Genomic DNA, 14682 nt, shown 5'->3' on the forward strand with positions numbered 1-14682 from the left:
TTGTGTTCACGTCCAACTAATGTAGAGCTGGGTGCGTGCCCATCATCTTTCTTGCATACATCGTCGCAGTGATGCATCGTCTGCATGTCCACATTCATTTTCTTCCAAATGGAGCAGGAACTTGCAAAATAATCTGAGTGCACAATAAAATGTTAGACCTTTTAAAACCCCCTTATTTTCATTTTACCTGTGCTGCACTCAGCATCAGTTTTAAAAAGCAAATCTTTCCAAATCTATTCACAGCACACTTGTCTTAGCTATAGGTTAGCATTTGCCTAAAACTGAACTAAAACAACCTCGTTAGAATTCCCAGTGGAGCTAGGGTGAGTATGAGGGAGAGGTGTACCCCGGCCGGCTCCTTCTTGATTGTTGGTGGAAAGCAGCTGTGTCCTCGGCGCTTCCAACATTGGTCTGCATGGTGTTCTAGAAGGAACTAAGATTGTGAGGCCAAGGCAGGAGTGGATCACCTGAGGTCAGGAGTTCGAGACCAGCCTGGCCAACATGGTGAAACCCCATCTCTACTAAAAAATACAAAAATTAGCCAGGCGTGGTGGCAGGCACCTGTAATCCCAGCTACTTGGGAGGCTGAGGCAGGAGAGAGAATCCCTTGAACCTGGGAGGCAGAGGTTGCAGTGAGCCAAGATCACGCCATTGCACTCCAGCCTGGGTGACACAGTGAGACGCTGACTCCAAAAAAAATACAATAGCAATAGAAGAAACAAGAGTGTCGTAGTCCAGGAGTCAGTCAAGTGGAGGTTGGGGCAGGTGTTGCACTGGCTGTTGCTTCACGTTTGGTTTCGTTTCATCTCTCGCCTAGAGGCTGATAGTATGCCTGGAGGAGTCCCTGTACATCCACAACATTCGGGACATGAAGGTGCTGCATACAATCAGGGAGACGCCTCCAAACCCTGCAGGTGAGCTAACTTGTGAGGAGAGAATCCTTTTTCTGATTTTGCCCTTGAAAGATAGCTATCGGTGAGAGAGATTTTTTCTTTTCATAGGTTCCGCAGATGAGACAGATTTTAAAAGTATTGATCCCAAACCAAGCTGCCTTCCTACTGATGCTGGTCATGTGACCACATAAACTCATTGGTTTGATCAACTTTCAAGGTTGAGGTTACTGATCAGTTCAAACCAAAGGCCTTTAATCTCTTTACAATACTGGTATCACCTAAGGTGGGGATTTGGGGTTGCAGAACTTTCTTAACACAGCAAACAAGATTGTATCCAGGCTGTTATTTGTTCCTAACGCTCTGTTAAATAAATGCTGAATTATGTCTGACATCCAAGAAGGAGCTCTCAGGTGAAGTTTGCATCTCGTCCTCCGTGTGTCATTTGCAGGCCTTTGTGCGCTGTCAATCAACAACGACAACTGCTACTTGGCGTACCCAGGGAGCGCAACCATCGGAGAGGTGCAGGTCTTCGATACCATTAATTTGGTGAGATGCCTTTCCTACTCGAATAGCTCTCTAAAGTGTGGCTTTTTCCTGAAGAGGAGCACTGTGGTGTCCCTGGCATCCTGATTTTCTTGGCTCAGCAATACAACCACTCCATTTTTTTTTTTTTTCTTTGAGGCAGGGTCTTGTTCTGTTGCTCAAGCTGGAGTGTGTTGATGCAGTCCTAGCTCACTGCAGCCTCAACCTCCCGGGCTCAAGTGATCCTCCTGCCTCAGCCTCCCAAGGAGTTACAGTCATGCAACACCACACCCAGCTAATTTTTTATTTTTGTAGAGATGGAGTCTTGCTGGGTTGCCCAGGCTGGCCTCAAACCATCCACCCACCTTGGCCCCCTAAAGTGCTGGGATTACAGGCAGGTGCCCCGCGCCCAGCCCCACTACTCTCTGTCAGTAGCAGAGCAGGTCTGGCTCATTCTGCTTCTGGATCTGCTACAGTGTTCAGACCAGTGCTGAGCTCCTCAGCACGGGAATGTTTGAAGGAACATAGAAAACCTTTGGGATAAACTGCTTTGCTTTTTCTAAAGTTGGAACAGCATTTCCTTGAATGCCCAGCCCCAGTAAACCAAGTGGGTTTGGCATTTGTATGGACTGCAGTGGTTTTTTAGGAACAGCTAATTGGCGTTTTCAGACTGCGCACCAACTGCCAGCCCTAGGCCATGGCCTGTCACTGTGTGGCGGCCACGCTTTATTGGTGTCCCTTTTTCAGAGAGCTGCAAACATGATTCCGGCTCATGACAGTCCTTTAGCGGCATTGGCCTTTGACGCAAGCGGAACTAAACTTGCCACGGCTTCAGAGAAGGTGAGTCTGCTTTTCCCTGGGGGAGCACTGGTGCCAAGGCGTCCACAGACTTCTTCATTTCTGTTCACACAGCCAACTTAGAGGCAAGGTCCTATACTTACCAGCATCGGGAGAAGCAAAGACAGCCACCTGCTTGTCAGGCCGTGGGCGTGTGCTGCCCGAGAGTGAGCGGAGCTTGCGGTGTGCCACTGGGACGGGAGAACTGGTCCACGTTTGTAGTAAAAAATACAGAAATGTCCAGAGACAGAAGTGCCGTGTGTAACCACACCGCTCACCCAGTGTGTTTCTAAATGATGAAGCTAACACGTAACAGTAAAGAACCCAGACAGTGATGAAACGTGAAAAAGCGGGGACAGAATTCTATCCAGCCAATCTGAACACATTTCAATGTATTTCCTTTCATTTTCTCTTTAGTCAACAAAATTGGGATCCTACTATGGGTGTAATTTATCCTTTTTCACTCTGCATGACATTTCTCTAAGTTCAAAAACACTTGTAGTGGCCGTGCAGTATTCAGTTGTGATTTTTGTCAACATCACCCTTTTTTGCTGCCATAGGTAGTAGTGTATTTAAGTCTTGTATCAATCTTTCATATGTATTTCTAACTACGAATTTAAGAGATTCCAGTAGGAAGAACGTCTGGCTTTAAAGGAGATGGATGGCCTCTAAACGTCCCTGTGTACCTGTGACTGCTTGGCAAGGCTCCCTTGGCCTCCAGGAGACTGAAGGCTCCTTGTTCTCTTCCTCACTTGAACTGTGCCTCTCTTTTCGTTTTGATTCCTCTTTTCTTGAAAGTTCCGTCTTCTCTTCTTCTGTCTTGAGGTCGCGTCTGCTCTCCCGCCTCCGTTGTCTCCTCTGGCTGCCAGTCTGCTCTTCATTGCCACCGATGACCTTTACTTTGATTTGGATATGATTTTGCTTCTCATTGAAATCCTAAAATAGCCTCCCCTTTCAAGTCATCTCTCCCCTCAAACTATGGACCAGATAAGATACAATAAAAAGTCGGCTCACTTCCTTAGCTTTCCTGCCTGGGTCTTTGTTCTTCAGTCTCACACCTGAGTTCTGTAATAATCATGTCACCGCTTATGGGTCACTTCTGGGTCATGAATTATCCTGGATCTTTTATCTTCATTACCTCCTGTGTTCCCCCTCAGCAAGGTAAACATTTCTCTCTTTCATAGCAAGGGCTCAGAGAGGTTAAGCAGTGTGCCCGGGGCTGCCCAGTCGGGCAGCGACAGAGGGGTCAGACTCCAAGCCTGACTTTGATTCTCATTAGGCTGGACTATCCCAATATCACCTTGTCCTTTTCTTTTCCCTTTGAAATGGCCCTGAAATTCTGTTACCCTTTGACTAATCAAAGTCTCACTGTTAAGTTTTTTAGTAGCTCTTATAAAGGCCCAAAAGTACTTGATGGAATTTTAAGGCCCATAAAAATAGAATAATTTTTTTCTGGACTATAAAGAGGAAACTTGATTTCTTTTACATGGAACCCTCTTACCTGTTGAATGAGAGCAGCAAGGCCTTCCTAGCCCTGCTCTGTGCCAGGTGCTGAGGCCCCACTGAAGCCTGTGACTTAATCCTACTTTCAAGAATCTTGCGGTCATGTGGCAACAAAACAACTCTTAATGAATGAGTATTGCATGGTAGATGTGCACCAAAAAATTGTATCTCCATCTAAAAGTGCAGGCTGCAGAGGACAAAACCTTTGCCATGATTATTTTTATGTATGGATGCAGAAAATATTTCAGTCTCTAATTCTCAATCTTACAAAGTCAGTTTGTGTCCCTCCATCCAGAGAGAACCAACTAGCCTCAAGTACCAATTTATTTTTTTGAGACAGGTCTTGCTTGCTCTGTTGCCCAGGCTGGAGTACTGTGGCACAATCTCTGCTCTCTGCAACCTCCACCTCCCAGGCTCAAGTGATCCTTCTACCTCAGCCTCCCAAGTAGCCAGGACTACAGGCACCTGCCACCACACCTGGCTGATTTTTGTATTTTTTGTAGAGATGGGGTTTCTTCATGTTGGCCAGGCTGGTTTCTTTTTTTTTTTCCTTTTTTTTTTTTTTTTTTTTGTGAGACGTGGTCTCCTCTGTCGCCCAGGCTGGAGTGCAGTGGCCGGATCTCAGCTCACTGCAAGCTCCGCCTCCCGGGTTTACACCATTCTCCTGCCTCAGCCTCCTAAGTAGCTGGGACTACAGGCGCCCGCCACCTCGCCCGGCTAGTTTTTTGTATTTTTCAGTAGAGACAGGGTTTCACCGTGTTAGCCAGGATGGTCTCGATCTCCTGACCTCGTGATCCGCCTGTCTCGGCCTCCCAAAGTGCTGGGATTATAGGCTTGAGCCACCACGCCCGGCCTAGGCTGGTTTCTAACTCCTGAGCTCAAGCGATCTACTCACCTCAGCCTCCCAAAGTGCTAGAATTACAGGAGGGAGACTCTGTGCCTGGCCTGTATCCTGATTTCTAATGGCTGTATACTCTCCCATTGTATGAGTTTACCATAATTTATTTGAACAATTCCTTGGTGTTCTACACTTTAGGTCATCTGCTGCTTTATTTTATTTTATTTTATTTATTTATTTTTATTTATTTATTTATTTTTGAAACAGAGTCTTGCTCTGTCGCTCAGGCTAGAGTACATGTGGTGTGATCTCAGCTCACCACAACCTCCGCCTCCCGGGTTCAAGCCATTCTCCTGCCTCAGCCTCCTAAGTAGCTGGGATTACAAGCGCGCACCACTACACCCGGCTAATTTTTGTATTTTGAGTAGATGGGGTTTAACCATGTTAGTCAGGCTGGTCTTGAACTCCTGACCTCATCGTCCACCCACCTTGGCCTCCCAAAGTGCTGGGATTACAGGAGTGAGCCACCACGCCCGGCCGCTTTGTACTATTTATAAACACAGAGATACAGTGGCGTGATCATGGCTCACTGCAGCCTCCACTCCTGGGACAACAGGAGTGAACCATCAGGCTTGGCTTTTTTTGTTTGTTTTTTGTAGAGATGGGGGTCTCGCTATGTTGCCCAAGCTGGTCTTCAACTCCTGGGCTCTAGTGTTTCTCCTGTCTTGGCCTCCCCAAGTGCTGGGATTACAGGCATGAGTTACTGTATTCGGCCTAGATATTTTCTTTTCTTTTCTTTTGAGACGGAGTCTCTCTGTAGCCCAAGTTGGAGTACATTGGCACGATCTCAGCTCACTGCAACCTCCACCTCTGGGGCTCAAGCAATTCTCATGCCTCAGCATCCCAAGTAGCTGGGACTACGGGTGCGTGCCACCACACCCAGCTAATTTTTTTTTTTTTTTTTTTTTTTTTTGAGATGGAGTTTTGCTCTGTCGCCCAGGCCCAAGTGCAGTGGTGTGATTTCGGCTCACTGCAACCTCCGCCTCCCGGGTTCAAGCGATTCTCCTGCCTCAGCCTCCTGAGTAGCTCGGATTACAGGCATGCACCCCCACGCCCGGCTAATTTTGTATTTTTAGTAGAGCTCCTGCCTCCTCGTGTCCCTTGGTCTTCCTCACACCACACTTTTCTGTGTTTTTCTTCTGTTGCTGCTTCTGCTCAGTTCCTCTCCTGTGCCTGTTTCTGTCCTGGAGCCCCTCCTCACCCAGCCCCCTTCCTCACCCCTTTGGCCTGTGTGTGTGCCGATCCCGGGGCTAGACGTGTAGCCCAGCTTCCTTGAGGTGCCCATATTCCTCCTGCCTACTGGGCACCTGCTGGGATTACAGGCGTGAGCCACTGCACCCGGCCCACACCCGGCTAATTTTTTTGTATTTTAGTAGAGACAGGGTTTCACCATGTTGCCCAGGGTGGTCTCCAACTCCTGACCTCAGAAGATCTGCACACCTCGGCCTTCCGTCAGTCTAAATATTCTGAACAGTTTTTGTATTTAACAGTTTGAACCTCCTAAAATTTGTATAGTAGGAGTGTGAATGTTGAATAATTCTTCCTGCCCTGCAAATTTGGAATGCTACCCATTTTAAGGCCTTTCTTTCCATCAGTCTATTTCTTTTTGTGCTGATTTAATACCATTATATCACTTGATTAGTATTCTTTTAATATTCAAGCATTGAAAGTCCTGCTCACTATTTTCTTGGTGCTTCTCTATTTATTCCCCCGAATGTTCATATCTGTTTCATTATCTGCACATCTGATATTAACTTATTGGGGGAAGTTGGCATCTTCAGGACACTTCCCATTACAGCAGGCACATGCCGAGCTCCCTTGTATTCCTAGTTCTTTGTCTTAGTAAGATTTTCTTCATGTGCATCTTACCGTTTCGTGAGTTGGGATTGACTCCTTATAAGGTAGTTGAGATTTCCAGCTCATCGGTTCTCTTGGTCAGTAACTGAATTTAAAGTGGCAGAAAAGACCTTGGTGGGGTCTGAAGCCTCGTCAGACCACAAGGTCTTGCCTGTGTGCCACACACAAGTCCAGGCTTTTATTTTTATTTTTATTTTTATTTTTTCCAAGATGAAGTCTTGCTCTGTCGCCTAGAGCTGGAGTGCAATGGCGTGATCTCTGCTCACTGCAACCCCCGCCTCCTGGGTGCAAGCAATTCTGCTGCCTCAGCCTCCTGAGTAACTGGGATTACAGGCATGCGCCACCACGCGGCTAATTTTGTATTTTTAGTAGAGACAAGGTTTCTACATGTTGGTCAGGCTGGTCTCAAACTCCTGACCTCTGGTGATCTGCCCACCTCGGCCTCCCAAAGTGCTGGGATTACAGGCGTGAGCCACTGCGCCTGGCCCAGGCTTTTATTTTTAATAGTTTAAACTTCAAACGACTCAGAACAATAGAATGCTGTGCCACTTTTGCCCTCAAGACTGTTAGTGTTGAGGGTAAGTAGTCAATTAAAATAGGTTTAAAGAAAAGATTGAACATTAAGTCAACAATAGAACAGGGAGGTGTTTTTCTATGCTCGGGGCAAAAAGTGTGGAGGTGATGCTCAAGGGGGGCCTTGGGGGCCCCAAACTCCCTGGTAGCCCAGGGCAGAGCTGTCCTGGAGATAGCTGTGTGGCGCATTTGCAGTCTGCTGTGAAAGATCGGAAATTCCTGTTTTAACTCAGCTCAAATTCTTCTTTTCTCTTTTCCTTCCACAGGGGACCGTGATTAGGGTATTTTCCATTCCAGAAGGACAAAAACTCTTTGAGTTTCGGAGAGGAGTGAAGAGGTAAAGTCTATGCATGTCCAGAATGGATTCTGGAGAACTTGTATTTGGATTTCACTTGTATGTTATCTACAAACAAGTCGAAACCCCAGGAGAATTCCATACGAGCATTTCTAGCCCAGCTGGGTCACCGGGTGAGATCTAGGGAGTTGGTCTTGTCCCGGGAGTTCACGAGCACTTTCAGAAAAGCACACTGGGTCTTTGTTTGCAATCCCATCAGCTAACGTGAGAGTTGTGAACAGTTCGCATAACCAGGTGGGCCCTCCGGTTCCCTGTAGCTCCCAGCCGGCACTAAGGGACAGGGCAGCGACCTCATGGGTAGCACACCCTCCCCTTTAAAGGCTGCGCTCTGAGAACCTGTTCATGGCTCTGCAGCTCTGCTTTTACCCTCAGCAAGTGGCGTCGGCCCCTTCTTTTAACCCAGAAGTCGCAGCCTGGAGTTCCCTTGTCTTCCTCCCTCCAGGCTGCAAAGCTTCCCTCATCTGTGCTTAGCATGCCCCCTGTGGCGCCTGCTTTGGAGGCAGGACTGTCCCTCGTTGGATAGCAGAGCAGGGGAGGCCTCAGGCTCTGGAGCCAGTGCCTCAGATCGGAGCCCTAGGGACCACTTGCAATGGCGTGGCGGTGGTCAGCGGGACCCGACCTCAGGTCTCTGACTCCTCGTCTCACATCAGTACCTCCCTCCCTGAGGGTGGCCGTTGAAAGAGGAGGGGCTGTCTTTCGGGGACTCTTCCGCCATCTGGTCCCCCTTCCTCATGGGATCCCCACAGGTGCAGCAGGTGGACCTTGGTATCCCCAAACGTCACCGCTCCTGCAGCTCCTGCCTCCTCGTGTCCCTTGGTCCTCCTCACACAACACCTTTCTGTGTTTTTCCTGTGTTGCTGCTTCTGCTCAGTTCCCCTCCTGTGCCTCTTTCTTCCCTGGAGCCGCTCCTCACCCAATCCCCTTCCTCACCCCCGTGGCCTGTGTGCGTGCCGATCCCAGGGCTAGACGTGTAGCCCGGCTTCCTTGAGGTGCCTGTATTCCTCCTGCCTGCTGGGCACCTGCTGGGATTACAGGCGCGAGCCACTGCACCCGGTCCACACCCGGCTAATTTTTTTGTATTTTAGTAGAGACAGGGTTTCACCATGTTGCCCAGGGTGGTCTCGAACTCCTGACCTCAGGAGATCTGCCCACCTCGGCCTTCCGTCAGTCTAAATATTCTGAACAGTTTTTGTATTTAACAGCTTGAACCTCCTAAAATTTGTATAGTAGGGGTGTGAATGTTGAATAATTCTTCCTGCCCTGCAAATTTGGAATGCTACCCATTTTAAGGCCTTTCTTTCCATCAGTCTATTTCTTTTTGTGCTGATTTAATACAGTTACATCTCTTGATTAGTATTCTTTTAATATTCAAGCATTGAAAGTCCTGCTCGCTATTTTCTTGGTGCTTCTGTATTTATTCCCCCGGATGTTCATATTTGTTTCATTATCCGCACATCTGATATTAACTTATTGGGGGAAGTTGGCATCTTCAGGACACTTCCCATTAAAGCAGGCACATGCCGAGCTCCCTTGTATTCCTAGTTCTTTGTCTTAGTAAGATTTTCTTCATGTACATCTTACCATTTCGTGAGTTGGGATTGACTCCTCATAAGGTAGTTGAGATTTCCAGCTAATCCAGCCACCCAGGCCAGTTTGCCCCTGCCCCTCATCCCTCACGCCCCCATCCTGGTAAATAGTGCCACTCGCCACCCCCGCCAGCACCCTGGCACCCAAGCCAGAAGGACTCGGCCCTGCAGCCTTCTTCCTGAACAGTGCCTCCAGGGAGCTCCCAGCTGTGGGCCTGCCCTGTGCCCCACCCGCCACACCACCTGATCCAGGCTTTGCCTGGTTTCTGCTGTTGCCCTGGATTCCCATCAGGCCATTCTTCAGACTCTCACCCGGGCTATTCTTTGAAAATGTAAATATAATCCAATCACACCCCACCTGACATCTCCCATCAACCCTCTGTCCTGCAGGATGAGTCCCCGGCTCCCTGCCTTGGTTCACCAGGCCTCCCGGCACCAGCCCTTCCGCCAGCCTGATTCTGTTTCACTGTCCCTGTCCTGGCTCCAGCAGTACCACACTTTCAGAACCTCGGAAGAGCTGATCTCTTTTACCCACCAGGGCCTTGCGTGGGCTGGCGGATCTGGTGGCCTGGCTAGGTTCTGTAACCCTGGGAGTCCAAGTCAGGTGTCACTCTCAAGGAGGCCTTTTTTTGATCCTTGGATTAAATCCCTTTCTCCAAGATTCTCTAGTGCCTTCCACGTGTATTTTTCCCATATTCCTTTGCCTGTAGCAAATGGAATATTTGGGTGACCACCCAAGGGGTTCACCTCGCCCGCTGCCTAGACAGAGCCAATTCATCAAGACGGGAATTGCAAGAGAGAAAGTAATTCATGCAGAGCCGACTGTGCAGGAGGCTGGAGTTTTATTACTACTCAAATCAGTCTCTCTGAGCTTTCGGGGAGCAAAGGTTTTAAGGATAGCTTGGGTGGGGAGAAGCCAGTGGGCCAGGAGGGCTGATTGTCAGAGATGAAATCTTAGGGAGTCGGAGCTGTCTTCTTGCACTCGGTCAGTTGCTGGGTGGGGGCCACAAGATCAGATGAACCAGTTGATTGATCTGTGTGGGGCCAGCGGATCCATCAAGTGCAGGGTCTGCAAAATATCGTAAGCAAAGTTCCTCCCAAAGTTAAAACAGCCTATGCCCAGGAATGAAGAAAGATAGCTTGGAGATTAGAAGCAAGATGGAGTCAGTGAAGTTAGATCTCTTACACCGTTTCAGTCATAATTTTTCAAAGGCAGTTTCATTTGCACCTGCCTGACCCCACTCCCATTGTTGGATGCTGCATTAAGGCGAGAACCATTCCTAATTCATACCCATACCTGATTAATACACACGGTCAACACTGACGCCAGGAAAACCCCTTGCTATTATGGACAGGGCTGAAAGTATCTTGTATTTCTAGTGTTATGAAGAAATTCGCATGAATTTAGTGGCTTTGGAATGCCGATTAATTTTTAAGATACACTTGAACCACTTTGCCTGTTGAAAGTTTGCTCTGTTCTTTTTTTTTTTTTTTTTTTGAGACGGAGTCTTGCTCTGTCGCCCAGGCTGGAGTGCAGTGGCATGATCTTGGCTCACTGCAAGCTCCGCCTCCCGGGTTCATGCCATTCTCCTGCCTCAGCCTCCAGAGTAGCTGGGACTATAGGTGCCTGCCACCACGCCCGGCTAATTTTTTTGTATTTTTAGTAGAGACGGGGTTTCACCGTGTTAGCCAGGATGGTCTCGATCTCCTGACCTCGTGATCCACCCGCCTCGGCCTCCCAAAGTGCTGGGATTACAGGCGTGAGCCACCGTGCCCGGCTCTTTTTTTTTTTTTTTCTTTTTAATTAAGACAGAGGCTCATTCTGTCGCCCAGGCTGGAGTGCAGTGGTGCGATCTCAGCTCACTATGACCTCTACCTCAGCCTCCTATGTAGCTGGGACTACAGGCACCCACCACCACAGCCAGCTAATTTTTGTAATTTTAGTAGAGACGGGGTTTCACTGTGTTGGCCAGGATGGTCTTGACCTTGTGATCCGCCCACTTCAGCCTCCCAAAGTGCTGGGATTATAGGCGTGAGCCACCACGCCCGGCCCTTTGCACTGTTCTTAAACTTTACGGAGGTTGCCTGTTTACCCTCTGGTGTGGAAAGAATGGCTGTAACTTAAATTACTGAGTTTTCTTTTACTCACCTCAGGACTATAAATCCATCCTAATTCAGCTAAAAGTGGTTTAGTGAATTCCTATTTCTTTTGTCATCTGGAAGGTTGCAGCTCTGTTAACGAATTGTTCTTAGTATTTGCTTCTCAAAAAATGTTTGAGAAGGTGGCTGGAGGGGAGTAAAACTTACCAGCAGGCCCAAGTGTGCCCGTGACAGGAACTCTTCTCCACTTGAGTTGAACCCCGGGGCAGCTGCTGGCTCCGGTGGCCCGCCCCGACCTGCGCATCTCCCCAGGTGTGTGAGCATCTGCTCCCTGGCCTTCAGCATGGACGGTATGTTCCTCTCCGCCTCCAGCAACACGGAGACCGTGCACATCTTCAAACTCGAGACTGTGAAGGAAAAGTGAGTTGCAAATATACGTTCCTTTAAAAATGACGCAAAACCCTTTGTCCCCTCTTGCTGCCGGGATGGGAGGTAAGCACGGGTCTGCCCACCCTCTGACATCGTTAACCAGTGAAGACCTTGAAGCTGGCCATGAAACGAGCACCTCCACATCCAGGCTTGGCAGTGAGGAGGACGGGCCCCAGCAGATGAGCTTCTCCCGCGGGCAGCACGCAGGACAGACAGAGGCCTTGCGTAGGGCGTGGAGGGCCCAGGTGGACATCCTCTAGTCAGTGCGGATGGCCCCTCCTCAGGTTCCCCTCACGACAAAAGCGTTCGTGATCAGACAGCCTGTGAATGGCTTGTCTCTTACCTGCACACGGGTAAGCAGAGACATGGATGGCTTCCACGAGTATTATTGCCACGAATATGTAGCGTGACGGGGGTCTTCTTATCTTTTAAGAGGGTCTTACTCTGTTGCACAGGCTGCAGTGCGGTGGTACAGTTATTATTCATTGCAGCCTCCACCTGCTAGGCTCAAGCCATCCTCCTGCCTCAGCCTCCTGAGTACCTGGGACTAAGGCATGCACCATGCCTAGCTAATTTTTAAATTTTTTGTAGACACAGAATTTCGCTATGTTGCCCAGGCTGGTCTGGAACTCCTGCGCTCAAGTGATCTGCTTGTGAGCCACCATGCCCAGCCTCTCTTTAAAAATTTTAAAAAGAACATCCCACTCAGATCAGCATTACAATAACATACTTTAGATGGTCAGAAATAAATTTTGTTATGTATATTTCATCACAATTTTTAAAAAGACAAATGGAACATGCCCCGCCCTCCCCCCCAAAAAAGATGAATAACAACACAAATAGGCCACGAGAAAATAACATTTTGGGGTCTATACTCAAGGCTTTTGGAGCCTTCTGTTACAGAGACCTAGCAGGGGTCATGAGTTAGGCCCTAGACATCCTCACACCCTTGCAAAGGGGATATGTGATCACCTGCCACGTCTTGTCTGTGGCCACTCAAAGGCTGCGGCTGCTTCTCCCTGAAGCTGAGCGCCCCCTCCTCCGACACCTCCCAGAGGAAGCCCCGTGACGCCCCCGGGGCCCTGAGTGTCTGCTTATAACCAACCCTTCTTAACTTTCCTGTGAAGAATGGAGACTTTTGCTGTTGGCTGCAGAGCTGTGCGTCTGTGTGAGTAGGGGGTGGCCATCCCCCCGGGGCGGGTACAGCTTCATGTGTCTAGTGGCCTTTCCCTCAGACCCCCAGAGGAGCCCACCACCTGGACCGGGTACTTCGGGAAAGTGCTCATGGCCTCCACCAGCTACCTGCCTTCTCAAGTGACAGAAATGTTCAACCAGGGCAGAGCCTTCGCCACGGTCCGCCTGCCGTTCTGCGGCCACAAAAACATCTGCTCGCTAGCCACGTGAGTAGAGCTGGCGCCTCCGTCCCCCACCCCGTGTGCCTCAGGCCGAGGGGCCCAGTCCTGGTAGCTTGTGACCCCTTCCATGTTTCTCCCGAACAGGAGCAGCTCCTTAGAGCCGACACTCCATCGAGAGTTGTCAGGGATGGGAGGCGCCCTGGCAGGTGCTAGGCTCGCCACTCTGTGTGGGGGTCCATTTCCACACGGTCTCCCGTTCTGTTTTGTGGACAGTCTGCAGTTTTAATGAAAGACGTTAAGTCAAACCTTGTGAGCGTGCCATAGTTAACTCTTTGGGGCCACAGAAACCACACTTGCTGAGTCTCAGGCGTCCGTCCGGCCCCAGGGTCCAGCTTCAGAACACATACAAGGCCTGTGAACATTCTGGGATCGCCTAAGGTTCTGTGCTGAGTGCAGGAAAGATTGTCATTACATCCAGTGATAGCAGGGCTTAGGGCTTCTGTGCGTCTTTAGACATCGTTTTCCAGCTTTGTTATCTGACTAGTGTCTTGAAAACTTCTCTGACGACGACTACCCGTAATAATCCCAGAAGCCACGAACCAGCTTCGTCCCGCTCTCGTCTCCTGTGGGCTTCAGGGCCGCATGATAAATCCCAGAAGCCACGAAACCGGTTTTGTCCCACTTTCTTCTCCTGTGAGAAGAAAGGGCCCCATAATGATCCCAGAAGCCACGAAACCGGTTTCATCCCACTCTCGTCTCCCATGGGCTTCAGGGCTCAGCCGCGAGTGCAGCCTTGGCCCTGTGAGCTGAGGTCAGTGGGCACCAGATGCCTGCAGCTGCTCTGTGCTCGTTCTGCTGGGGTCTCTTCCCTCACCTGCCAAAAGTGAGGCTGCCGTGTAATGAGACCGTTTTGTGACCGTCGTCTAGAATGTGGCTGCTCTTTGCTCTCCCTAGAATTCAGAAGATCCCGCGGTTGTTGGTGGGTGCCTCCGATGGATACCTGTACATGTACAACCTGGACCCCCAGGAGGGCGGCGAGTGCGCCCTGATGAAGCAGCACCGGTGAGTCTGCTCCGGCCGCTTTGCGGAGCTGCTCCGTGCTGGCAGAGGGCTTTTGGCGTATGTTTGTTTGTTTCCTTGCAAACCAGTGACATAAAGGGGCAGATTCCAGCATGACGGCCCATGCCGCGCAGGTCGGGAGCTTTGCTTTCCCGGGTGAAATCGATGCTACCGCAGGACAGGGAGCCCCGGGCTGTGGCTGGCGGCGTCAGGGCTCCCTCAGGGACTGGGCACAGAGACCACGCAGGGGTGGCGGGAGCCGCATTTGTTGTTAGCTGGGGGAGAGGCGCAGGGAGGCCAGGGCCTCCTCCGCAGGGTGGAGTTTCGCGTTCGGAAAGGAAGGGCGCAGCGTGGTGGCCGCCACAAGTCGGTGCACGTGGTTGAGAGCCTCTTGTCTCACTGTGAGGTACAAGTTTGTCCTTGGAAAACAGGGAGTTAACGGTTGTTCATCAGGAAGTAATGCATTTTCATTCTGTCTCACACATTTTTTTATCATCAAAAAGTTCCAACAAAAATATAATTATTTATTTTAGAGACAGGGTGTCACCCTCGCCCAGGCTGGAGTGCAGTGGTGCATTCACAGCTCACTGCAGCCTTGAGTTCCCAGGTTCAAGGGATTCTTCCACCTCAGCCTCCCTAGTAGATGGGACTACAGGCACGCAGCACATCCAGCTAATTATTTTTTTGTACAGGGTCTTGCTGGGTTGTCCGGGCT

At 49.7% G+C, this 14682-nt stretch overlaps 1 protein-coding gene across 7 annotated transcripts in view; it reads left to right on the forward strand.

Moving 5' to 3' along the window:
* The window catches only part of WIPI2 (WD repeat domain, phosphoinositide interacting 2), a 48033-nt gene that overhangs the window by 28282 nt on the left and 5069 nt on the right, over positions 1 to 14682 (forward strand). For 4 of the 7 annotated variants that reach the window (XM_023197867.2, XM_023197868.2, XM_023197863.2 and 1 more), the window contains 7 exons: positions 818 to 914; positions 1342 to 1439; positions 2163 to 2255; positions 7350 to 7420; positions 11437 to 11544; positions 12789 to 12953; positions 13863 to 13970. In XM_023197867.2, coding sequence (XP_023053635.1) covers positions 818 to 914; positions 1342 to 1439; positions 2163 to 2255; positions 7350 to 7420; positions 11437 to 11544; positions 12789 to 12953; positions 13863 to 13970 — 740 coding nt within the window. Of the gene's footprint in view, positions 1 to 817; positions 915 to 1341; positions 1440 to 2162; positions 2256 to 7349; positions 7421 to 11436; positions 11545 to 12773; positions 12954 to 13862; positions 13971 to 14682 lie in introns of all 7 variants that reach the window. The other 3 variants (XM_023197866.2, XM_023197862.2, XM_023197864.2) reach the window with 1 other exon arrangement.

The sequence above is a fragment of the Piliocolobus tephrosceles genome, chromosome 8, assembly GCF_002776525.5.
Source record: "Piliocolobus tephrosceles isolate RC106 chromosome 8, ASM277652v3, whole genome shotgun sequence".
NCBI lineage: Eukaryota > Metazoa > Chordata > Mammalia > Primates > Cercopithecidae > Piliocolobus > Piliocolobus tephrosceles.